Source organism: Heterodontus francisci, chromosome 24, assembly GCF_036365525.1.
Source record: "Heterodontus francisci isolate sHetFra1 chromosome 24, sHetFra1.hap1, whole genome shotgun sequence".
In the NCBI taxonomy this organism is placed as follows: domain Eukaryota; kingdom Metazoa; phylum Chordata; class Chondrichthyes; order Heterodontiformes; family Heterodontidae; genus Heterodontus; species Heterodontus francisci.
In genome coordinates this window covers 77,745,527-77,771,898 of record NC_090394.1, presented here as the reverse complement: position 1 = coordinate 77,771,898, position 26,372 = coordinate 77,745,527, and the positions used below count along the sequence as shown (strand labels likewise).

General features: G+C 44.8%; 2 protein-coding genes across 3 annotated transcripts in view; one reads left to right on the top strand and one right to left on the bottom strand.

The window, feature by feature from the left end:
- Positions 1-806: 806 nt before the first annotated feature.
- Positions 807-15,563, bottom strand: decr2 (2,4-dienoyl CoA reductase 2, peroxisomal). Of its 2 annotated transcripts, XM_068056709.1 has the most exons (8): positions 15,304-15,563; positions 10,779-10,847; positions 9,945-9,996; positions 8,079-8,214; positions 7,689-7,813; positions 6,655-6,748; positions 2,001-2,105; positions 807-1,878 (listed from the first exon to the last, which is right to left on the bottom strand). In XM_068056709.1, exons 1-8 carry the CDS (start codon positions 15,390-15,392, stop codon positions 1,661-1,663), a joined length of 888 nt encoding a protein of 295 aa, XP_067912810.1. In that variant the 5' UTR covers positions 15,393-15,563; the 3' UTR covers positions 807-1,660. The 2 variants fall into 2 exon arrangements, with proteins under 2 accessions (XP_067912810.1, XP_067912809.1); XM_068056708.1 differs by lacking the exon at positions 9,945-9,996 and having other exon boundaries at positions 8,079-8,287.
- A 118-nt stretch (positions 15,564-15,681) lies between these two features.
- Positions 15,682-26,372, top strand: part of ift140 (intraflagellar transport 140 homolog (Chlamydomonas)) — a 146,855-nt gene continuing 136,164 nt past the window's right edge. The window contains exons 1-3 of the mRNA XM_068056698.1: positions 15,682-15,775; positions 19,869-20,048; positions 24,171-24,395. Coding sequence (XP_067912799.1) covers positions 19,896-20,048; positions 24,171-24,395 — 378 coding nt within the window. The 5' untranslated portion in view covers positions 15,682-15,775; positions 19,869-19,895. The remainder of the gene's footprint in view (positions 15,776-19,868; positions 20,049-24,170; positions 24,396-26,372) is intronic.

The window sequence follows — 26,372 nt, the reverse complement described above, 5'->3', positions numbered from 1 at the left end:
CTGGGCGCCGCACATTAGAAAGATGTGAAGGCATTGGAGAGAGTACAGAAAAGATTTACGAGAATGGTTCCAGGGATGTGGAACTCCAGTTACATGGATAGATTGGAGAAGTTGGGACTGTTTTCCTTAGAGAAGGCCGAGAGATGATTTCATAGATGTATTCAAAATCACGAGAGGTCGAGACAGAATAGATAGGGAGAAACTATTCCCAATCATGAAAGGATCGAGAACAAGAGGGCACAGATTTAAAGTAATTGGCAAAAGTAAAAGCGACATGAGGAAATATTCTTCACGTAGCGAGTGGTTAGGATCAGAAATGCACTGCCTGAGAGTGTGGTGGAGGCAGGTTCAATTGACACTTTCAAGAAGGAATTAGACCGTTACCTGAAAAGGAAGATTGTGCAGGGTTATGGTGAATTGCTCATTCGTAGAGCTGGTACAGATATGATGGGCCAAATGGCCTCCTCTCTGCTGTAGCAATTCAGGGATCTACAGTATTTTGCTTTTATATTTTCCCAAGCAGAGCCAATGCAAGAACAGGATGATCTTCTCTTCGTCCCTTTAACATCGCTGGGGAGTTTAGAGTCTCTTGTTGCTTGGAGCAGAGCTATATCCTGTTTTTCTCACCTTATCATATCCCAAAGTCCTACACAACCCAGGGAGTAATTTTGAAGCATACTGTTGTTGCATGGGTAAAAAGGTGCCACAAACAACTTGCTGTGATAGCACCTTTAACATAGAATAACATCCCAATACACTTCACAGAGGCATCATCAAAACAAAAGCAAGTAAATAGCCAGTTCATCTGTTTTTCATGGAGAACTCCCAGTTCATCTTTAAACAGTGCTGTGGGAATTTAACATCCAGTTGAATTGGTACATGGAACCTCAGTTTAACATCTCATCCAAAGAATGACACTTCTCATAACACAGCATGCCCTGAGTACCGCACTGAAGTATCAGCCTGGATTGTGTATTCCAGTTCTAAAGTGGGGCTTAAACTACAATTTTGACTCAGAGCAACTGCTACCAACTGAGCCAGACTAACTGCCCACAATGTGGCAGAGTGATTTCAGGAGTCTGGGCACTAGACCCTGATTTTACAGAAGTTGATTTTTGGCCAGGCGAAGCAGTTATGGCAGCTCACTCGTACAATTTGTGAATGCGTTCGCAAAATGAGAAAGCAGAAAAATACACTTCTGGTACTTAATAAACCAGCAGACATTTTAGACACTCCACAAATGACAAAACAATTCTGAAAATACAGCAGATTCCACATTGTGAAATACACTCTTTTATTGGCTGGTGGCCAGAGTTAGCATAGAATCACATAGGATGCCCCAGGTGTTTGATGGATGGTGATGTTGACAGTGAGTCACGATTGTTTACCGAGTGGTGATCAGTTGATCTCTGGTAAAACAGTTCAGTGGATAACTACAGAGGAAGCCATCCTAGAGTGCTGCCAGGTACCAAAGTGACAGATTGCTGAATAGCAAAGGGTGGCAGACTGGATCAGGGCACCTGTCCACCCTCTCAGCACTGGGATAGTATATATGTATATCCTGTTCCTGACCATATGTACTGTATGTTATATAAAAACCCTTCACAGTATTGACCCAATCACTTTGGGAACTCTCACCATCTAACCAACTGAACAGGGTTTACAGCTTGGCTGGTTTTTGTAGAAGCGCCTGCATTGCTGACATGTTATTGGCTCCTGTAAGCCAATGTCCACCATCGATTACGAGCAATGTACCAGTCACATATGACGCTGCCGGGCTCACGAGGTACAGCACACCGTGGGCTATTTCAGTCTTTGTCCCCACTCGTTGCAACGGAATTAATTTATAGTGGTCTGCCATCGACTTTGCCAAACCACCTGGTGGGGAAAGAGATGAAACAAGGATTAGGAAAAGTAGTCCTCTGTGTGCATACATGATCTGCCTGTTGTATGATGCATTATCTGAGTACTCCGTTCAGCAGAGATACACAATCCCTTACCCAATTTCCGAAAGCCCTCAGTCCCTGATATGGGGCCTGGTGCTAGACTGTTAACACGAATGTTGTCAGCTCCCCATTCTACTGCTAGGTGCTTTGTCATTGCATCTGTAAAACAAAGTGAGTAAAATACAGTCAACAAGCCATTTAAAAAACAAATCAGTCACAAAACTAGTACTGTACCTGAATCTACAGGGAAACAGTGTAGGTTGCCTATTGCAACGTTTCACACAGAGGAATCTAGATGACTTAGTCACAGATCTCTGTTGATCCTGGGCCAAGACTACACAGAAGCGCGAGGGGTGCATCCATGACTGGCAGGTGTGTGAGGTGAGTAATACCAACTCAAGCAGATACTCCTTCCAATGTTCCCCTCTGTCACTGAGGAGACTGGCCTCTGCTCAAGGGGTCTAAATGCTTTCATCAGTTTGCATGTCGTGCTGGGGCTTCAGGCCCAAATGGTGCTCAGTCATTGATATGCACAAGGGCAGCATAATTTACCAACATATTGTGAAGACAGCTCTTGTGACATCGTGGCTCCAATACAGCAAGTCTGGATGGAGGAACGGGAATTGCACTTGTACTTATCCAGGTGCAAATTTACTGAGTTTGACTGTGCTGTCAGAGGAAGGTCCCCATGTGAGGGCGAGGTAGTTCCCTGTGGGGGTAGTTAAAAGGTCTGCCAGTGCCTTCTCTCGTGCACTCTAAAAGGTGCTTTAATCTAAACTGAGTTAAGTGTCGGTGCTAAAGAGCACCAGCTACTCCTTATCCCAATATTAGAATCATAGATCCACATATATGCAAACCAGCTCCTAGTGTGACTGAATGGGTTCAGCAGAGGGTTGGCAACTCGACGCCCACCGTACATCTGCTGCAGACACCAAAACAGCATTAAGGGAAAAAAAAATTAAACCTATGTAAAATAGAAAATAAGTCAAATTTAAACATTCATTTTTGATGAGCTAGATTTGGGCTATTGGTCTCTGCACTTCAAGTCTTAACACAAAGGTCACAGTTTATACCGTATGCCTTTCCTGAGCTCAAAATTGTCACAATTTCTTCCCCGACTCAAAATGCCTGACCAGTGCTGGCCCTCCAGGCCCTCCTTATGTTACCACAGAGAGGGGATGGACAGCAAGTGGGAAAGACATCAGCAAGCTCGATCCTTTCCTTGCCCACAGTCACACACGCACGCTCATAATTTCCAACTAGCATCAGTGGGCTGCTGTCATTAAGAGAGGGAACCCTGGCTGGTTCCCCACCCCTGCCCAGGGGTTGCTGAGGATAGTGTAGATGTGTCACAATTTCTAAGCCATATCATTTCAGTGTTTGAGGGTCAAATGTAGAACTGCATCAGTTTTACAAACACAGAATCACACAATCGTTACAGCACAGAAAGAGGCCATTCGGCCTGTTGTGTTCACACCAGCACTCCGAAAGAACAATTCACAATGACCCTGCACATTCTTCCTTCTCATAAAACAGTCTAATTCCCTTCTGAATGCTTCAATTGAACCTGCCTCCACCACACTCAGGCAGCGCATTCCAGACTTTAACCACTCGCTGCAAGAAAAAGTTTTTCCTCATGTTACTTTTACTTCCCTTAGCAATTACTTTAAATCTGTGCTCTCTCGTTCTCAATCCTTTCACGACTGGGAACAGTTTCTCTCTATCTACTCTGTCCAGACCCCCCATGGTTTTGAATACCTCTATCAAATCACCTCTCAGCCTTCTCTTCTCCAAGGAAAACAGTCCTAACTTCTCCAATTTATCTTCATAACTGAAATTCCTCATCCCTGGAATCATTCTCGTGAATCTTGTCTGCCCTCTCTCCAATGCCTTCACATCTTTCCTAAAGTGCAGCGTCCAGAACTGGACACAATACTCCAGCTGAGGCCAAACTAGTGTCTGATACAAGTTCAACATAACCTCCTTGTTCTTATACTCTGTGACCCTATTAATAAAGGCCAGGATACTGTATGCTTTATCAACTACTCACTCAACCTATCCTGCCACCTTCAATGACTTATGCACATATACACCAAGGTTCCTCTGCTCCTGCACCCCCTTTATAATTGTACCCTTTATTCTATATTGTCTCTCCATGTTCTTCCTAGCAAAATGAATCACTTCACATTTCTCTGCATTGAACTTCATATGCCAATTGTCTGCCCATGCCCTTCTGAAGTTCTACACTATGCTCTTCACAGTTCACAATGCTTCCAAAAACAAACAAAGAAAATTACAGCACAGGAACAGGCCCTTCGGCCCTCCAAGCCTGTGCCGATCCAAGTTTCATATCAAGCACAAACTTTGAAATTGTGCCCTGTACACCAAGGTTTAGGTCATTAATATAGATCAGGAAAAACAAGGGTCCCAACACTGATCCCTGGGGAACTCCACTACAAACCTTCCTCCAGCCCGAAAAACATCCATTAACCACTACACTTTGTTTCCTGTCACTCAGCCAATTTCGTATACATATGCTTTTGCCCCTTTTATTCCATGAGCTATAACTTTGTTCACAAGTCTGTTGTGTGGCACTGTATCAGATACCTTTTGAAAGTCCATGCACACCACATCAACTGCATTGCCCTCATCAACCCTCTGTTACCTCTTCAAAACACTCCAATAAGTTAGTTAAACATGATTTTCCCTTAAGAAATTCATGCTGGCTTTCTTTAATTAACCTGCATTTGTCCATGTGACTATTAATTTTGTCCCAAATTATTCTTTCTAGAAGTTTCCCCACCACCAGAGTTAAACTGACTGGCCTGCAGTTGCTGGGCCTATCTTTACACCCTTTTTTGAACAAGGGTGTAACGTTTGCAATTCTCCAGTCCTCTGGCACCACCTCACCGAGTCTAAGGAAGACTGAAAAATTATGGCCAGTGCCACCATGATTTCCAACCCCACTTCCATGAGTATCTTTCAGTGCATTTCATCCGGTCCCTGTGCTTTATCCACTTCAAGTGCAGACAGCCTATCTAATATGTTCTCATCAATTTTAAACCCTTCCAGTGTCTGAATTACCTCCTCTTTCACCAGTGCCTGGGTTGCATCTTCTTCCTTGGTAAAGACAGATGCAAAGTAATCATTTAATACCTAAGCTATGCCCTCTGGCCTCCATATGTAAATCCCCTTTATGGTCTCTAATTGGCCCCACTCCTCCTTTTACCAGCCTTTCATGACATATGTGTCTGTAGAAAAATTTGAGATTTCCTTTAATGCTAGCTGCCAGCCTCTTTTCATGCTCTCTCTTTGCTTCTCTTATTTGCTTTTTCACTTCCCCTCTGGGCCTTCTATATTCAGCCTGGTTCTCAATAGTATTTCCTGCCTGGCATCTGTCATAAGCACACTTTTTCTTCTTTATCATAATCTCTACCTCGTCATCCAGGGAGCTCTGGATTGGTTTACCCTACTTATCCCCCTTCAAGGGAACATACCTTGGCTGTGCCCGAACAATCTTGTTTGAAGGAAGCCCATTGTTCAGCTACTGTTTCTCCTGCCAACCTTTGCCTCCAATTTATTCACCCCAGCTCCATTCTTACCCCATTGAAGTTGGCTTCCCCCAGTTAATTCTTACTCTGGATCATTCTTTGTCCTATTTCATAGACAGCCTGAACGTTATGATACAATGCTCACTGTCCCATAAAGGCTCTCCTACTGATAATTGATCCACTTGGCCCACCTCATTTCCAAGAACCAGGTCTAGCAGTGCCTCCTTTCTCGTTGGACTAGAAACATACTGTAGAAAAATTTTCCAGAACACACTCAAGGAATTTGTGCCCCTCACTGCCATTTACACTATTATCCCAGTCTATGTTTGGATAATTAAACGTCCATTATAACTACCCTTTAATTTTTGCACCTCTAATTTCCTTGCAAATTTGTTCTTCCACATCCTTTCCACTAGTTGCTGGCTTATAAACAACACTGAGCAATGTAACACAAAAGAAAAAACTGCAGCACTATAACAAACAGAAAATGCTAGAAGTTCACATCAGCAAAGAAATTACGAGTATAACCAGTCATCAGAACTGAAAACCAACAGCAGACTTATGAAATAAAATAAAGTTCTGATGAAAGGTCATTGACTTGAAACATTAACTCCGCTTCTCTCTCCACAGATACTGCCAGACCTGCTGAGCATTTCCAGCATTTTTTGTTTTTACAGCAGACTTATGACATTGTGAAGACAGGCAGCTGGAGATAAGCATAATGTCACAAATACCATCCTGACTTTACAGTCGCTGGGTCAAAATCCTGGAACTCCCTAACAGCCCTGTGGGTGTACCTACACCACATGGACTGCAGCAGATCAAGAAGACTGCTCACCTTCTCAGGGGCAATTAGGGATGAGCAATAAGTGCTGCTAGTAACGCCCACACCCATAGAATGAATAAATTTTTTAAAAACACCTATATAGACTGGGTATTACTGGAAGGCAGCAGAGTACAAAAACCACAGTGATAACAGGCATACATTTCCTTTCTTTTTGACTTTAATGTTCCAATACCAGCCATAATTAAAGTGCAGAGGATCATTTCCCAGCCCTGTGCTGATTGGATTGAATCCACTGTTTACACTGGAGTTTCCAATAGGAAGATGGAGCTCAGATCAGTGGGAACATTCAGTACCTACAATACCAACTTACCTATAGCAGCCTTGGCAGTGCCAGCGTGGAGCTGCAGGATCTGCCCTCTGTAGCTCAGGGTAGCTGTGATGTTCACAATAACTCCTCCATGGTCCTAGGGTAACAGGTGGTTACAAACACCAGATACAATGTTGGACAGACTTTCTACTTTCACAATTAAATTCCATCTCACTTTCACCATCAGTTTTTAGTTAACATCTAGATTGACCTTGGTAAGTTAAGGGCTCATAAATGTGGCTCATTTCCCACACATCATTCTCTGTCTCTCGTCAGACAGGAAATTTAGTAGAAAGTTGTGGGGAATTTTGAGCTGTGCAGCTGTGCTCACAGGAACCAATTTGAAATCAACTAACTCAGTTTGGCTAGGAAACTTCAGCCAGATGAGATACATATCCTGTGGACATGGGTGAATTTCAAATATAGGCCCTGGAGATAAGAGGGATGGACAGTTTGTTTGCACACAAAGAAGGACAAACTACTTTGCTACCTCTTTTTTCACCAGTTTTCTCCCTGTGACCGGTCCTCTCCTGAAGCTGTTGACCCTTTTGCTAGACACACTTCCAAGTGACAGCTCTTTATCCATGAGCTTGGACAGCTGGTGCCAAATGGGCTACTTCACCCAAATTCCACCTCTATGAACGGGCAGTCAGCAGCAGGAAACCTGGTCACTTTCCCTCACAGGCCCAGGGACAGGAGCCCAAATGTAGCAATCCCATCACCACTTTAACAGTACAGAGCAGGGATCAAACTGGGTCACTTCTTGGTCTGACTCTCAGCTAATTACTGACTCACCAGCTGAGCCATCAGGAGAGCCCCAAGGATAGGTTTTAAATCAACAATGCTATCCCCAACTCCCCCAAAGAGACAAGAGATGGTCATCTCCTTTGACAGGGCTGGGAGATTGCTACCCACCCTCTCAGTTAGAGGGCTACGCCATTGGATGGCCTGAAAACAATTGGAGAAAGGAGAAAGGGGATATTTAAACCAACTAGACAAACAAAAATCCAGCTCTTCCACTAGTGCAAACAACTCACCTTCAACCACCTCTGGTACAGGACCTTGCTGGTGTTGAAGGTTCCAATCGTGTCGATCTCCAGGACAGTCTTGAAAGCATTGAACGACAGGCCACTGGCAGGGCACAGGAAGTTGCCTGCAGCACCTGGAGAAAAAGAGAGGAGGAACTTTATAACTAAAAAAAAAAAGGTCTTCACAACAGAATTGGGTTTCAGCAAACGTTCCTGTGCACTGCACAATTATAAGATTAACATGTAGAGCAGTGATGCATATTAAATCAAGAGTATGGGCTGGATGTACTGTGGACTGAGGGGTCATCTGGGGCAGGGTGCCCTGCAGACTGCCAGGACAAGAGCTCTGTGAACCTCCTGCCTACGCCTGTTGAATTAACAAGGTGAACTCAGACTTACCGTTAACCAAGATGTCAATTTTCCCAAATTTCTGCAGTGTCTCCTCCACAGCAGCAATGATGGTCGCAGGCTGCCTGACATCCACTGACACTGGCAAACAGCGCTGTCCAGTGGCAGCTGTGAGTTTCTTCGCTGACTGGATTTTTAAAAAAAGATGCTGGTTACTGCTGAATGCAACACACAGGGGCTTCAAAGCCTCTTCTCCCTTCCTATGGATAGGTTGGATTTTAAAATGGAAGAATAGAATGTTATGGCTTTGCAGGATCAATACTCACACCAGGAAGCATATGGATTGTTTCACTGCACACTAAGAGAAACAACTTAGCCTGGATGCAGCCGTCCCATAAGAGTGAGCTAATAAGAATTCCAATAAAGTGGGGGAATTTTGCTCCTTGGTTGGAGAAATGATGAGCTGCTAGACTCCGAATACGTACTGAACCTAATGCCTTATAATTCTGCTTTAGAATAGTGAAACAACTTCCAGCTGTATGATCCTGCAATGATGTCACAACAGCTGTCAATCAAATTCCCTGTACTTCTCATTGGTGCTTTATCCATTTCACTGAGACGACAGCATGTAATCAAATCAGAGACTGTCCTTGAGTCTCACGACTCAGATAAACCTCCAGCCCAAAGGAACAGGAGGCCATTCAGCCCCTCAAGCCTGCTCAGCCATTTAATTAGATCAAAGCTGATCTGTAACAACTCCATTTACCTGCCTTTGCTACTAATTTGTGTGAGAAGTGCTCATTAATGAACAGCCCCGCTATAATTTTAAGCTTATGTCCCCTTGTACAGGATTCCCCCACCAGTTTGGATAGTTTCTGACCACCCATTAGAAACCTTTTGTTATTTTAAACACCTTGATTAGATCACACCTCCACTTTTGCTTGCACAGTTCAGGAGGGCAATGTAGTGAGAGAATGAATTGTAACCAAAAAGTTTCAGTGGGAACATATAAAACTAATTAGCTGTGCTGAGGAAAGAAAGTTAGTCATTGGCAATGCTAACGTGCATCTGGCAACAGTCCTGGATCAATGAAATCTGCACTGCAGCCTCACGGCTCCAGCAACCCGGGGTGGGTTCTGGGTACTCTGTGCAGAGTTTGCAAGTTCTCCCTGTGACCGGGTGGGTTTCCCCCGGGTGCTCCGGTTTCCTCCTACATGCCAAAGGCTTGCGGGTTGATAGGTAAATTGGCCATTGTTAAAAATAAAAATTGCCCCTAGTGTAGGTGGTAGGAGAATTGAGGGAAGGTGGGGATGGGAGAGGGAAAATGGGATTAATTTAGGATTAGTATAAATGGGATTAATGTAGGATTAATATAAATGGGTGGTTGATGGTAGGCGCGGACTCGTTGGGCCGAAGGGCCTCTTTCGGTGCTGTATCTCTCAATGACTCTACACAAAAACCAGAGCACATCTTCCCATTTCAAAATTCTCTGTCTTTTAGGATGTACATTAGGGTGATAGAGATTGCAAGCACATTATTTTGGGGGAAATTACATCACAGCAGTTTAAGTTTATTTAAAGCAGAATGATACTTAAATAAAAAGACAGCTGTGAGAACAGCAGATGATCAGAACCCAGAGCGACAGATAAAATAGGGGTAATTTAAAGATTAGCCAGGCAAAGCCAACAAAGTGTAAAAAATGAATGGAGCAGTGACATTACAAACATTAGCACCAGGCATTATTTGTGGATGAACGTCTCCAGTGATGACACTATAACTCACAGCCAGCACCAGCCCAAATCAAATGATCAATTGCCAACTAAGCAGTTCTGTTGGATCAGTAAATGCAAAGGGTACTGTTGTTAGTTATACTGCTTCAGTCTTTTTAGTTATCAAGGCAAAGTTCAGCCTACTTACTGCCTGTACTCGTTCCAAGCTCCTGCTTGCAATAATAGTTTGACATCCGTGTCTGCAACAGAATAGTCATTAAAAAACCGTTACAGACTAGAAGGGTCAACAGTTGATGCCCAGTTTGTATTGATCTCAGCTGAAAGGGTCAGGTGTTCAGCCATGATGTCCACACCCTTTATGGTGCGTCAGGTCTGTGATCACAGTGCAGATCTAGACCCCTCTGTGGGTCAAAACAGTCGGAAAAACTGGATGTGAAAGTGAATTTTCTTTTTGAAAATATCAGACCTGAATCGATAGATTTTTGGGCACAAAGGGAATAAAGAGTTATGGGGGATCTGGTGAGAAAGCGGCACTGATAAAGATCAAACATGATCTTATTAAATGGCAGAGGAGGCTTGAGGTTTCATGTGGCCTACACCTGCTCCTATTTCTTATGTTCTTAATGTGCATTTACTGTACCCAGAGCTGGCCAAAAGGTCATCCCCCGGATGGCTGCACAGAAAGCAAAGCCCCTTCAATCTGCTATTGTGCCAACTCGTCTGTGTCCTGACTGAGCAGCCTGCAAATCTAGGGCAATGGGAAAGAACATGGTCCAACAACCCTATTCAGAGTAGCTGCAAGACCCGGCATCTGTTATTGATCAGCCATGATCTAATTGAGTAGTGGAACAGCTTAAAGGGTTGAATAGCCTCTTTCTGTTCCTATCCAGAGCAAAATGGTATTTGGCTACCCTTTGAGAAACAAACAGATACTTACCACTTCTTACACCAACTCCAGCAGCCTCACGTAGCTTTCCTCAAGTACATGCTACATCTGCTCACACTGCTGCTGCTGACCTACCTCATCAGAATTTCTGCAATTCGGAATCCAATTCCAGACCCTCCACCCGTGATGAATGCCACCTTCTCCCTATTCGTGAAATATAGCAGGTTAACAGCAGTAATTGCTTTATAAAAGTATTGTGAACTGTGAGGATAGTGATAAACTTCAAGACGACATGGACAGGCTGTTAGACTGGGCAGACAAGTGTCAGATGAAGTGATGGGAGGAAGAACAAGGAGAGGCAATATAAAATAAAGGGTACAATTCTAAAGGGCATGCAGGAGCAGAGGGACCTGGGACTACGTACACAAATCATTGAAGGTGACTGGGCAGGTTCAGAAAGTGATTAATGGGGAGACGGTAGAATAGTGGTAATGTCATTGGACTAGTAATCCAGAGGCCTAGGCTGACACCCTGGGGACATGATTCAAAACCCACCACAGCTGCTGATGGAATTTAAATTCAATTAATAAATGCAGTTAATTAATAAAAATCTAGAATTGAAAGCTAGTCTCAGTTTCATGGCACCATTACTATCAATTGTTGTAAAAACCCCATCTGGCTCACTAATGTCCATTAGAGAAGGAAATCTGCCGTCCTTAACCTGGTCTGACCTACATGTGACTCCAGACTCACAGCAACGTAATTGACTCTTAACTTCCCTCTGAAATAGTCTAGCAAGCCATTTGGTTCAAGGGCAATTAGGGATGGGCAACAAATGTTGGTCTGCCAGCAATGCCCAAATCGCATGAGAGTGTTAAAACAAAATACTATCCAAATCCTGGTCTTCATAATTTGAGAGAGAGTACAAAAGCAGGGAAGTTAGGGTGAAACTAAATAAACCACTGGTTTGGCCTCAACTGCAGGATTTTGCCCTGTTCTGGGCACCACTTTAGGAAGGATTTTAAGGCATTAGAATGTGTGCAGAAACGAGTCACAAGAACAGTTCAAGAAATGAGGAACTTCAGTTAAAGATAAATTAGAGAAGCTGGGGCTGTTCTCCTTGAAGAGAAGATTTGATAAGTGTTCAAAATCATGAGGGGTCTAGACAGAGTAGATAGGGAGAAACTGATCCCATTTGTGAAAGGACCAAGAACCAGAGGACACCGATTTAAGGTGAATGGTAAAGAACCAAAGGCAACATGAGGAAAAACATTAAGCAGCGAGTGGTCTGGAACGCACTGCCCGAGAGTGTGGTGGAGGCAGAATGAATCATGGCTTTCAAAAGAGAACTGGATGATTATCTGAAGAAAAAATATTTGCAGGGCTACAAGGAAAAGGTCAGGGAGTGGGACTAAGTGAGTTGCTCCTGCAGAGAGTCAGCAAGGACAAAACAGGCTGAATGGCCTCCTTCTGTGTCAGAGCACAGAAACAGGCCTTTCGGCCCATCGTGTCTGCACTGGCCATCAAGCACCTATCTATTATAATCCCATTTTCCAGCACGGCCTGCAGCCTTATATGCTATGGCTTTTCAAGTGCTCATCTAAATACTTCTTAAACATTGTGAGTGTTCCTGCCTCTACCACCTCTTCAGGCAGTGTTCCAGATTCCAACCACCTTCCAGCTGAATTTTTTTTTCCTCAAATCCCCCTAAGCCTCCTGCCCCTTATCTTAAATCTAAGTCCCCTAGTTATTGACACCTCCACTAAGGGAAAAAGTTTCTTCCTATCTACTCTATCTATGCCCCTCAATTTTGTATACCTCTATCAGTCTCCCCTCAGCCTTCTCCACTCCAAGGAAAAGAACCCTAGCCTATCCAGTCTCTCTTCATAGCTGAAATGCTCCAGCCCAGGCAACATCCTGGTGAATCTCCTCTGCATCCTCTCCAGTGCAATCACATCCTTCCTATAGTGTGGTGACCAGAACTGTACACAGTACTCCAGCTTTGGCCTAACTAGCATTTTATACAGCTCCATCATAACCTCCCTGCTCTTATATTCTATGCCTCAGCTAATAAAGGCAAGTATCCCATATGCCTTCCTAACCACCTTATCTACCTGTGCTGCTGCCTTCAGTGATCTATGGACAAGTACACCAAGGTCCCTCTGACCCTCTGAACTTCCTAGGGTCCTACCATCCATTGTATATTCCCTTGCCTTGTTAGTCCTCCCAAAACGCATCACCTTGCACCTCTCAGGATTAAATCCCATTTGCCACTGCTCTGCCCATCTTACCAGCCCATCCACATCGTCCTGTAATCTAAGGCTTTCCTCCTCACTATTTACAACACCACCAGTTTGCGGGTCATCTGCGAACCTACTGAACATACCACCTATATTCATGTCTAAATCATTAACATACACTACAAACAGCATGGGTCCCAGCACTGATCCCTGTGGTACACCACTGGTCACAGGCTTCCAATTGCAAAAACAACCTTGACCATCACCCTCTGCCTCCTGCCACTAAGCCAATTTTGGATTCAATTTGTCAAACTGCCCTGGTTCCCATGGGCTCCTACCTACTTGACCAATCTCCCATGCGGTACCTTATCAAAAGCCTTACTGAAATCCATGTAGACTACGTCAACTGCTTTATGCTCATCTACACATCTAGTCAACTCCTCGAAAAATTCAATCAAATTTGTTAGACATGATCTCCCCCTGACAAAGCTATGCTGACTATCCTTGATTAATCCCTGCCTCTCCAAGTGAGATTAATCCTGTCCCTCAAATTTTTCCAATAGTTTCCCAACCACTGATGTTAGACTCATCGGCCTGTAATTACCTGGTTTATCCCTACTACCCTTCTTGAATAATGGTACCACATTCCCTGTCCTCCAGTCCTCTGGCACCTCTCCTGTGGCCAGAGAGGATTTGAAAATTTGTGTCAGAGCCCCTGCTATCTCCTCCCTTGCCTCACAACAGCCTGGGATACACTTCATCTGGGCATGGGGATTTATCCACTTTTAAGTCCGCTAAAACCTCCTCCCTTTCAATGCTAATTTGTTCGAGTATATCACAATCCCCCTCCCTGATCTCTACACCGACATCATCCTTCTCCATCGTGAACACAGATGAAAAGTAATCATTTAAAACCTCACCTATGTTCTCCGACTCCACACACAGATTGCCACTTTGGTCCCTAATGGGCCCTACTCTTTCCCTGGTTATCCTCTTGCCCTTAATATACTTATAAAACGCCTTGGGATTTTCTTTTATCTTGCCCGCCAGTGTTTTTTCATGTCCCCTCTTCGCTCTAATTACTTTTTTAAGCACTCCCCTACACTTTCTATACTTCTCTAGTGCCTCCGCTGTTTTCAGCACTCTGAATCTGCCATAATCCTCCTTAATTTTTCCTCATCTAATCCTCTATATTCCTTGACATCCAGGGCTCCCTGGACTTGTTGGTCCTATCTTTCACCTTTACAGGAACATGTTGGCCCTGAACTCTCACTACTTTCTTTATGAAAGATTCCCACGGGATTGATACAGACATTCCTACAAGTAGCTGCTCCCAGTCCACTTTGGCCAGATCCTGTTTTATCATATTGAAATCAGCCTTCCCCCAATTCAGTACCTTTATTACCAGTCCATCTTTGTCCTTTTCCATAACTACTTTAAATCTTACAGCATTATGGTCACTATCCCCAAAATGTTCCCCCACAGACACTTGTCTGGCTTCATTCCCTAGGATTAGGCCCAGTCCTGCCCCTTCTCTTATAGGACTATCTACATACTGGCTCAAAAAGCTCTCCTGTATTCATTTTAAGAATTTTGCACCCTTTAAGCCTTTTGCTCTAAGACTATCCCATTGATAGAAGGGAAGTTGAAATCCCCTATTATTTTTGCACCTCTCTTGAGATTTGCCTACATATCTGCTCCTCTATCTCTCCCTGACTGTTTGGAGGCCTGTAGTACACTCCCAGCCAAGTGATTGCCCCTTTTTGTTTTTAAGTTCTACCCATATGGCCTCATTTGAGGCACAGTGGTTAGCACCGCAGCCTCACAGCTCCAGGGACCCGGGTTCGATTCTGGGTACTGCCTGTGTGGAGTTTGCAAGTTCTCCCTGTGTCTGCGTGGGTTTTCCCCGGGTGCTCCGGTTTCCTCCTACAGCCAGAGACTTGCAGGTGATAGGTAAATTGGCCGTTGTAAATTGCCCCTAGTGTAGGTAGGTGATAGGGAATATGGGATTACTGTAGGGTTAGTATAAATGGGTGGTTGTTGGTCAGCACAAACTCGGTGGGCCGAAGGGCCTGTTTCAGTGCTGTTTCTCTAAATAAATAATCATCCCTCCTGACTGCAGTAATTGACTCATTGATCAACAGCGTAATGCCACCTCCTCTTTTACACCACCCCTCAATCACGGCGGTGCTGCAAACATTCTCAGACTTTATGATATGATTACTCCTCCCACTACAACAGTCTTGCAGTGCACAATGGAAAGCCTTGCCAGTGTAAAAGTCTAGGAGGAACCTTGTTCCCAAAAACATTTTCAAGATTCCCCATTCTGTCAAGAGAACGCATCCCCAAACAGCTGAAATTACACACTGAATCTCGTTATTCACACCTTCTAATATATATGAATAAATAAAACTACTCACTTTAGGATATCAGGGCTGAAAATATAAGAATATTTCAATAAACAATCATCAGTACCCACATCCTCAGGGATGTGGCTATACTCAGACATGATTTAATTTCGGCCTCAGGCACGGAGCAGCCACGACCCGTCCCACACTAAACACTAACCCAGAAACAGGAGCCCTGACAAACCCTAAGACAAGCCACCATCAGACCCTCTAACAGGCCCAACTGCAACTATCAGCCCAGGCCGCCCTTGGACCAAGCAGCAGGTACTGAGCATGCGCCAGCGGCGCGCTGCATCCCGGGAGCTGGGGGCGGTGCTGGACTACAATTCCCACAATGCCCGAGTCCTTCGGCTAGTTCCGGCCACGTTCGGCAATTTCCGCCCGAGCCGGTTGTTACGGTAACTGCGGGTACGCCGAGGCCTGCAGTGTTGAGGCGACCGCGAATCAGCGCCGACAGCCGTGAAAAGAGGCGGCTGTGCTGCAGGTAAGGTGGCTTTCATTCACCCTGGGGCCGTGGGGAGGCTTCAGCTTTTTATAGGCGGATAGTGAGGGGTTGTAGCGGCCCCATAGGCCGCAGCCTGGGGGTAACAGGTATAGTTCAGGCGCGATGGTCCCGGCTTCAGTAGGGTATTTCAGCCAGAAAACCTGTGTACACGGCAGCGTCAGTCAACATAACGAGGGAGTTTGGACCGTGCATGAGATCTCCGGAACCAGCGGAAAAAACTGTCAGAACTCGGCACAAGGGAGCAGAGAACATCCCCCATCACTGAAACACTGTAATCCCCATCTCTGAAACACTGTAATCCCCCATCACTAAAACACTGTAATCCCCCATCACTAAAACACTGTAATCCCCATCTCTGAAACACTGTAATCCCCCATCACTAAAACACTGTAATCCCCCATCACTAAAACACTGTAATCCCCCATCACTAAAACACTGTAATCCCCATCACTAAAACACTGTAATCCCCCATCACTAAAACACTGTAATCCCCATCACTAAAACACTGTAATCCCCATCACTAAAACACTGTAATCCCCATCACTAAAACACTGTAATCCCCATCACTGAAACACTGTAATCCCCATCACTAAAACACTGTAATCCCCCATCACTAAAACACTGTAATCCCCATCACTAAAACACTGTAATCCCCATCACTAAAACACTGTAATCCCCCATCACTAAAACACTGTAATCCCCATCACTGAAACACTGTAATCCCCCATCACTAAAACACTGTAATCCCCATCACTAAAACACTGTAATCCCCCATCACTAAAACACTGTAATCCCCCATCACTAAAACACTGTAATCCCCATCACTAAAACACTGTAATCCCCCATCACTAAAACACTGTAATCCCCCATCACTAAAACACTGTAATCCCCCATCACTGAAACACTGTAATCCCCCATCACTGAAACACTGTAATCCCCCATCACTGAAACACTGTCATCCCCCATCACTAAAACACTGTAAACCCCCATCACTAAAACACTGCAATCCCCCATCACTAAAACACTGTAATCCCCCATCACTAAAACACTGTAATCCCCCATCACTAAAACACTGTAATCCCCCATCACTAAAACACTGTAATCCCCCATCACTGAAACACTGTAATCCCCCATCACTGAAACACTGTAATCCCCCATCACTGAAACACTGTAATCCCCCATCACTAAAACACTGTAATCCCCCATCACTGAAACACTGTAATCCCCCATCACTAAAACACTGTAATCCCCCATCACTAAAACACTGTAAACCCCCATCACTAAAACACTGTAAACCCCCATCACTAAAACACTGTAATCCCCCATCACTGAAACACTGTAAACCCCCATCACTAAAACACTGTAATCCCCTATCACTAAAACACTGTAATCCCCCATCACTGAAACACTGTAATCCCCCATCACTGAAACACTGTAATCCCCCATCACTAAAACACTGTAATTCCCCCATCACTAAAACACTGTAATTCCCCCATCACTAAAACACTGTAATTCCCCCATCACTAAAACACTGTAATTCCCCCATCACTAAAACACTGTAATTCCCCCATCACTAAAACACTGTAATCCCCCATCACTAAAACACTGTAATCCCCCATCACTAAAACACTGTAATCCCCCATCACTAAAACACTGTAAACCCCCATCACTAAAACACTGTAAACCCCCATCACTAAAACACTGTAATCCCCCATCACTAAAACACTGTAATCCCCCATCACTAAAACACTGTAATCCCCCATCACTAAAACACTGTAATCCCCCATCACTAAAACACTGTAATCCCCCATCACTAAAACACTGTAATCCCCCATCACTAAAACACTGTAATCCCCCATCACTAAAACACTGTAATCCCCCATCACTAAAACACTGTAATCCCCCATCACTAAAACACTGTAATCCCCCATCACGAAAACACTGTAATCCCCCATCACTGAAACACTGTAATCCCCCATCACTGAAACACTGTAATCCCCCATCACTGAAACACTGTAATCCCCCATCACTGAAACACTGTAATCCCCCATCACTAAAACACTGTAATTCCCCCATCACTAAAACACTGTAATTCCCCCATCACTAAAACACTGTAATTCCCCCATCACTAAAACACTGTAATTCCCCCATCACTAAAACACTGTAATCCCCCATCACTAAAACACTGTAATCCCCCATCACTAAAACACTGTAAACCCCCATCACTAAAACACTGTAAACCCCCATCACTAAAACACTGTAATCCCCCATCACTAAAACACTGTAATCCCCCATCACTAAAACACTGTAATCCCCCATCACTAAAACACTGTAATCCCCCATCACTAAAACACTGTAATCCCCCATCACGAAAACACTGTAATCCCCCATCACGAAAACACTGTAATCACCCATCACTGAAACACTGTAATCCCCCATCACTGAAACACTGTAATCCCCCATCACTGAAACACTGTAATCCCCCATCACTGAAACACTGTAATCCCCCATCACTGAAACACTGTAATCCCCCATCACTGAAACACTGTAATCCCCCATCACTGAAACACTGTAATCCCCCATCACTGAAACACTGTAATCCCCCATCACTAAAACACTGTAATCCCCCATCACTAAAACACTGTAATCCCCCATCACTAAAACACTGTAATCCCCCATCACTAAAACACTGTAAACCCCCATCACTAAAACACTGTAAACCCCCATCACTAAAACACTGTAATCCCCCATCACGAAAACACTGTAATCCCCCATCACTAAAACACTGTAATCCCCCATCACTAAAACACTGTAATCCCCCATCACGAAAACACTGTAATCCCCCATCACTAAAACACTGTAATCCCCCATCACTGAAACACTGTAATCCCCCATCACTGAAACACTGTAAACTCCCATCACTGAAACACTGTAATCCCCCATCACTGAAACACTGTAATCCCCCATCACTGAAACACTGTAATCCCCCATCACTGAAACACTGTAATCCCCCATCACTGAAACACTGTAATCCCCCATCACTGAAACACTGTAATCCCCCATCACCGAAACACTGTAATCCCCCATCACCGAAACACTGTAATCCCCCATCACCGAAACACTGTAATCCCCCATCACCGAAACACTGTAATCCCCCATCACCGAAACACTGTAATCCCCCATCACCGAAACACTGTAAACCCCCCATCACCGAAACACTGTAAACCCCCCATCACCGAAACACTGTAAACCCCCCATCACGAAAACACTGTAAACCCCCCATCACGAAAACACTGTAACCCCCATCACGAAAACACTGTAAACCCCCCATCACTAAAACACTGTAAACCCCCCATCACTAAAACACTGTAAACCCCCCCATCACTAAAACACTGTAAACCCCCCCATCACTAAAACACTGTAAACCCCCATCACGAAAACACCGTATACCCCCATCACGAAAACACCGTATACCCCCATCACGAAAACACCGTAAACCCCCCATCACGAAAACACCGTAAACACCCCCCATCACTGAAACACTGTAATCCCCATCACTAAAACACTGTAAACCCCCCCCCATCACTAAAACACTGTAAACCCCCCCTCATCACTAAAACACTGTAACCCCCATCACTAAAACACTGTAAACCCCCCATCACGAAAACACTGTAACCCCCCCACCCCATCATTAAAACACTATAACCCCCCCCATCACTAAAACACTGTAAAATTCCTCACCACCACCGCACGACCGCTCAAGCCCACTGCAACACTCCCAGCCCACTCCAGCCCAAACCCATGGCAAACCACCCTGCTGTTCCATGGACAGATTGTTGGGCAGAGTCTCACTCCCAAACCTTTGCTTGCCTTTGTCTGGAACTGGATACAAGGACTGATGTTACCAGTGTGACTCCATACATTTTTATCCTTTATTTGGAGTTGTAATTGGCTCCTGTTTGAAGCTGGCAACGGGGTGAACAGGATTATCCGAAGACCGCAGACATTTTCTTACAGGTTTTTAATCTATTGTTGATCAGGTGTATATTAAAATTACATTGTCTCCTTACAGAATTGGACAGAAGCTGACTATGCTAACATGGCAGTTTACTTTGATCATCGCATTCAGGCACCCGATACGGTTGGCTCTCCGTCAGAGATTGCTTGGCATCGTGTCCACCCATTGCTGGCAGTAGCCTCTGTCAGTACCAATAGCACTTCAGGGGGTAGTGTGGATGTGTATCTCGAGCAGGTGGGTATCTCACAATTTCCTGTCCTCTCCTGAAGACCTGTTCCCCTTTGTTTTTGGTTTGGTTGCCATTTGGAGCCATGTGTGAGCATCAACAGCGAGTGTCGGCAGGGTAATTAATCAAAAGTGCATTGTAGCTGAGCCCGGTCAAGAGCAGACATCTAACTGTGTATTTCTAGCAGGTGTTGCTGGTTTCTCCTTTTTATAGAATGGTTATAGCACAGATGGTTGTAGCCAGCAAATGGACCGCTGGGTGGAGCACTACCTGGAACTGTACTCCAGGGAAAATGTTGTCACTGAGACCACACTCAATGCAGCCCAGTCTCTGCCAGTCATGGATGAGCTGGACGAATAGCCAACAAAATCAGAACTCAGTGATGCCATTGATTCTCTAGCCAGTGGAAAACACCCCTGGGAAGGACAGCATTACTCCAGAAATAATCAAGAGTGCCTAGCCTGCTATACTCTCAGCACTCCATGAACTGCTTTGCCTGTGCTGGGATGAGGGAGCAGTACCACAGGACATGCGCAATGCCAGTATCATCACCCTCTATAAGAACAAGGGTGACCGCGGTGACTGCAACAACTACCGTGGAATCTCCCTGCTCAGTATAGTGGGGAAAGTCTTCACTCGAGTCGTATTAAACAGACTCCAGAAGCTGGCTGAGCCTGTCTACCCTGAGGCACAGTGCGGCTTTCAAGCAGAGAAATCCACCATTGACATGCTGTTCTCCCTTCGCCAGCTACAGGAGAAATGCCGCGAACAGCAGATGCCCCTCTACGTTGCTTTCATTGATCTCACCAAAGCCTTTGACCTCATCAGCAGACGTGGTCTCTTCAGACTACAAGCAAAGATCGAATGTCCACCAAAGCTATTAAGTATCATCACCTCATTCCATGACAATATGAAAGGCACAATTCAGCATAGCGGTGCCTCATCAGACCCCTTTCCTATCCTGAGTGGCGTGAAACGGGGCTGTGTTCTCGCGCCTACGCTGTTTGGGATCTTCTTTTCACTGCTGCTCTCACATGCGTTCATGTCTTCAGAAGAAGGAATTTTCCTCCACACAAGATCAGATGGCAGGTTGTTCAACCTTGCCCATCTTGGAGCGAAGACCAAAGTACGGAAGGCCCTCATCAGGGAACTCCTCTTTGCTGACGATGCTGCATTAACATCTCACACTGAAGAGTGTCTGCAGAGTCTCATCGACAGGTTTGCGTCTGCCTGCAATGAATTTGGCCTAACCATCATCCTCAAGAAAACCAACAACATGGAACAGGACGTCAGAAATGCTCCATCCATCAATATCGGCGACCACGCTCTGGAAGTGGTTCAAGAGTTCACCTACTTAGGCTCAACTATCACCAGTAACCTGTCTCTCGATGCAGAATCAACAAGCACATGGGAAAGGCATCCGCTGCTATGTCCAGACTGGCCAAGAGGGTGTGGGAAAATGGCGCACTGATACAGAACACAAAAGTCTGAGTGTATCAAGCCTGTGTCATCAGTACCTTGCTGTACGGCAGCGAGGCCTGGACAATGTATGTCAGACAAGAGCGATGTCTCAACTCATTCCATCTTCACTGCCTCCGGAGAATCCTTGGCATCAGGTGGCAGGACCGTATCTCCAACACAGAAGTCCTCGAGGCGGCCAACATCCCCAGCTTATACACCCTACTGAGCCAGCGGTGCTTGAGATGGCTTGGCCATGTGATCCGCATGGAAGGTGGCAGGATCCCTAAGGACACATTGTACAGCGAGCTCGTCACTGGTATCAGACTCACCAGCCGTCCATATCTCCGCTTTAAAGACGTCTGCAAACGCGACATGAAGTCCTGTGACATTGACCACAAGTCGTGGGAGTCAGTTGCCAGTGATCGCTAGAGCTGGCGGACAGCCATAAAGGCAGGGCTAAAGAGTGGTGAGTCGAAGAGACTTAGCTGTTGGCAGGAAAAAAGACAGAAGCGCAAGGAGAGAGCCAACTGTGTAACAGCCCCGACAACCAATTTTATCTGCAGCGCCTGTGGAAGAGTCTGTCACTCTAGTATTGGCCTTTATAGCCACTCCAAGTGCTGATTCACAAACCACTGACCATCTCTAGGCGCTTAACCATTGTCTCTCGAGACAAGGAGGCCAAAGAAGAAGAAGTACAGCACAAAAGGAGGCCATTCAGCCCATCGTGTCCATGATGGCTCTCTGCAAGAGCAACTTAACTAGTCCCACAACCCCACCTTTTAACCCGCAGCCCTGAAATTTTTTTCTCTTCAGATAATTATCCAATTCCTCTTTGAAAACCACGATTGAATCTGCCTCCACCAGACTCTCAGGCAGTGCATTACAGATCCTAACTACTCACTGCTTAAATAATGTTTTTCCTCGTGTCGCCGTTGGTTCTTTTACCATTCACCTTAAATTGGTTTCCTCTGGTTCTCGACCCTTCCACCAAAGGGAACACTTTCTCCCTATCTGTTCTATCTAGACCCCTTGTGATTTTGAACACCTCTATTAAATCTCCTCTCAATCTTCTCTTTTTAACTAAGAGACGTGAGGCCGATTGCACCCAGATCAGCTAACTCAACACTGATGGATTAGAACCATGTACTTTTCTTGTGTTTGTTTCATCACAGGATAAACCTGTTCAGTCACTTGGGAGCCAAGAGACTGTAGTTATTTGGGCAACAGCAGTTGGAGGTGATGGCGGCTGGTGTGTATGCAGAGATGACTATGCCTGTTGTAGGCAACCTGTAATGTTTGTCCTTGGTGAAATACTGTAATGAATAAAATGTGAATATTTTATCATCTATATTCGTGATGTCACTCCATCTGACTCTGGTCTCCGACTCTCAAAACTAACCCAACTCACAGGACTTGGAACTATTGGATGTAACTCTTATATTTCCTCCTCTTTTTCCCTCCTCCCACTCCCACACAATTGGCACTGTATTTTAAAAGTTAGTTTTTGCTTGGTTTTATCAATCATGTAAGTATTATGAACTGTGAGGAGGACAGTGATGAATTTCAAGAGGCTGGTGGAGTGGCAAATGAAATTCAGTGCAAAAAAGTGTGGTGATTCATTTTGGTAGGCAGAACAAGGAGAGGAAAGTAAAGGATACATTTCTAAAGGGGGTGCAGGAGCAAAGGGACCTGGGGGTTTAGTGCACAAATCATTGAAGGTTGAAGGGCAGGTTGAAAAGGTACAAAAATAAGGAAGTCATGATAAATCTGTATAAAACACCAGTTCAGCTTCAACTGGAGTTCTGGGCAGCACACTTTAGGAAGGATGTTAAGGCATTAAGGGTGCAGAAAAGATTAAAAAGAATGGTGCCAGGGATGAGGGATTTCAGTTATGTGGATAGATTGGAAAAGCTGGGGCTGTTCTCCTTAGACAAGAGAAGATTCAGAGGAGATTTGATAGAGGTGCTCAAAATCATGAAGGCTCTGGATAGAGTAGCTTGGGAGAAACTGATCCCATTGGCTGAAGGATCCAGAACCAAAGGACACCAATTTAAGGTGATTGACAAAAAAAGCAACGGCAACATGAGGAAAAACTTTTTATGCAGTGAGTGGTTAGGATCTGGAATGCACTGCCTGAGAGTGTGGTAAAGACAGATTCAATCGGGGCTTTCAAGAGAGAACTGGATAATTATCTGGAGAAAAAATTTACCAGGCGATGGGGGAAAGGCAGGAGAGTGAGACTAAGTGAGTTGCTCTTGCAGAGAGCTGGCATGGACATGACAGGTTGAATGGCCTCCTTCTGTGCTGGAACCATTCTATGTGCTGTTTAGGTGTGAGGACCGCAGCGTGACACTAAAATACATTCCAGGACTGCACATTTTGTAACAGCAACCTGAACATTCCAACAGGTACCACAGAGGGCGTTTATTAACTGCATTTGAAGATTCAAGTTAGGGGATGAAGCTTACTGAAGTGTATCCTTCCACAGCTTTTCATCACAGGTGCTAAAAGCAAACCCATCAACTCGCACCACTGCATGTGATAATTGTGTGTTCTTTTCAAATAATGAAACAGCTTGTGTGTACACTGCAGGTACATCCATACAATGTTGGGGGTAACAGTGTATACACAAAGTGGGATTCAATGTTCTAACCTCTTCTCGTTTACAGGGAGAGCACATTCCCAATGCGCACATTGAGCGTCCCTTCCAGCCAACGCTCATCAGTTGGCATCCTTCTAAGAGGGTTGTGGCAATCGGTTGGGAAACTGGAGCTGTGATATTTTGGTCTGAACAGGGTGTGGATGAACAACAGATAGCAGCTGGCACCCACCGAGCTCATATCACCATCTTGGAGTGGAGCAGCAATGGCACACGGCTGGTCTCTGCTGATAAGGTACATGAGACAGGATGCAAAAGCAAAATACTGCAGCTGCTGGAAATCTGAAATAAAAACAGAATGTGCTGGAAATACTCAGCAGGTCTGGCAGCATCTGTGGTGAGAAAAACAGAGTTAACATTTCAGGTCAATCTGATGAAAAGTCATCGATCTGAAATATTAACTCAGTTTCTTTCTTCACAGATGCTGCCGGAACTGCTGAGTATTTCCAGCATTTTCTGTTTTCCTTACATGAGAAAGGATGTTGAGATTGTCCCCAGGTCTGAGTTCTGGCACAAGTGTCGTTTTAAAGAAACTTGATGGCAACACAGCAAGGGATTTTTCTAATGCAAGAAAATGAAGAATCTTCTGAATTATTATTTCATGCATCATTGTCTAAAGGTGCACATGGAGTCAATAGCACAACTTAGCAATGAGCAGACACTGAGGGAGTCTTGAGAACTTGGTGTTCTGTGCCTCCTCCTATAGTGCCTCCTCAGTGTGTGGTGTGGATTTGCAGGGTTTCATTATCAACAAGATTTATATAATATGGTTACAGTGGTTTAGTGATTGTGGTACTGGACTATCACCCTGAAAGTTGAGAGTTCATATAGCATCATGGCAAATTGAAATTGGCTGCAAAATAATCTGGTAATTTGTATACTGGCACTAGAATCAAACTGAGAACTGCTGGATTGCTGTAAAAGCCCATAACTGCCATTTGGGGAAGGAGTCTGCCAATCCCACTCGCTCTGACCTACACAGTCTCCAAACCTTTCACCTGAAGGCTACACTTGGTTTTGACTCCCTGTGAAAACACCATAGGCGATTGACTTGTGTTAATAATAAACATTTCCAAAAGTTCTTTTTTTTTAAATTCCTTCTTGGGATGTGGGCATCATTGTCAAGGCCAGCATTTATTGCCCATCCCTAATTGCCCTTGAAGGTGGCGGTGAGCCACCTTCTTGAACCGCTGCAGTCCATGTGGTATAGGTACATCCACAGTGCTATTAGGGAGGGAGTTCCAGGATTTTGATGCAGTGACAGTGAGGGAACGGCGATATAGTTCCTAGCCAAAATGGTGTGTGGCATGGAGAGGAACTTGCAGGTGGTGGTGTTCCCATGCATCTGCTGCCCTTGTCCTTCTAGGTGATAGAGGTCACTGGTTTGGAAGGTGCTATCAAAGGAACCTTGACAAGTTGCTACAGTGCAACTTGTACATGGTACACACTGCTGCCACTGTGCGTCGGTGGTGAAGGAACTGAATGTTTAAGGAGTTGGATGGGGTGCCGATCAAGCGGGCTGCTTTGTCCTGAATGGTGTCTAGCTTCTTGAGTGTTGTTGGAGCTGCACCCATCCGGGCAAGTGGAGAGTATTCCATCACACTCCTGACTTGTGCCTTGTAAATGGTGGACAGGCTTTGGGGAGTCAGGAGGTGATTTATTCACTGCAGAATTCCCAGCCTCTGGCCAGCTCTTGTAGCCACAGTATTTATATCCTATATTTGAGCAATCCTTTAACCATTCATCATCATGTGACTGTTACAATGCTTAGTGTTCGCAACTGCCATAGATAGTATTTTCACTCTGTGATCATAAGTTCTGTGAATAATGAGCTGGGTTACTGTTGAAGACTGGAAGTAACTGAATAGTGGCATTGCCTGGAAGCAAGAGAAGAAATAGCAGAGGCTCTGACCATCATTTTCCAAACCTCTCTGGCTACAGGTGTAGTGCCAGAGGACTGGAGGACAGCTAATGTTGTACCATTGCTAAGAAGAGAGAAAGGGATAGACCGAGTAATTACATGCCAGTCATCCTAACCTTGGTGCGAAAATTATTGGAAAAAGTTCTGAGGGACAGGATAAAGCTTCGTTTAGAAAAGCACGGATTAATTAGATAGTCAGCACGGGTTTGTTAAGGGAAGGTCATGTCTGACTAACATGATGAAATTTTTTGAGGAGGTAACAAGGAGGGTCGATGAGGGAAGTGCATTTGA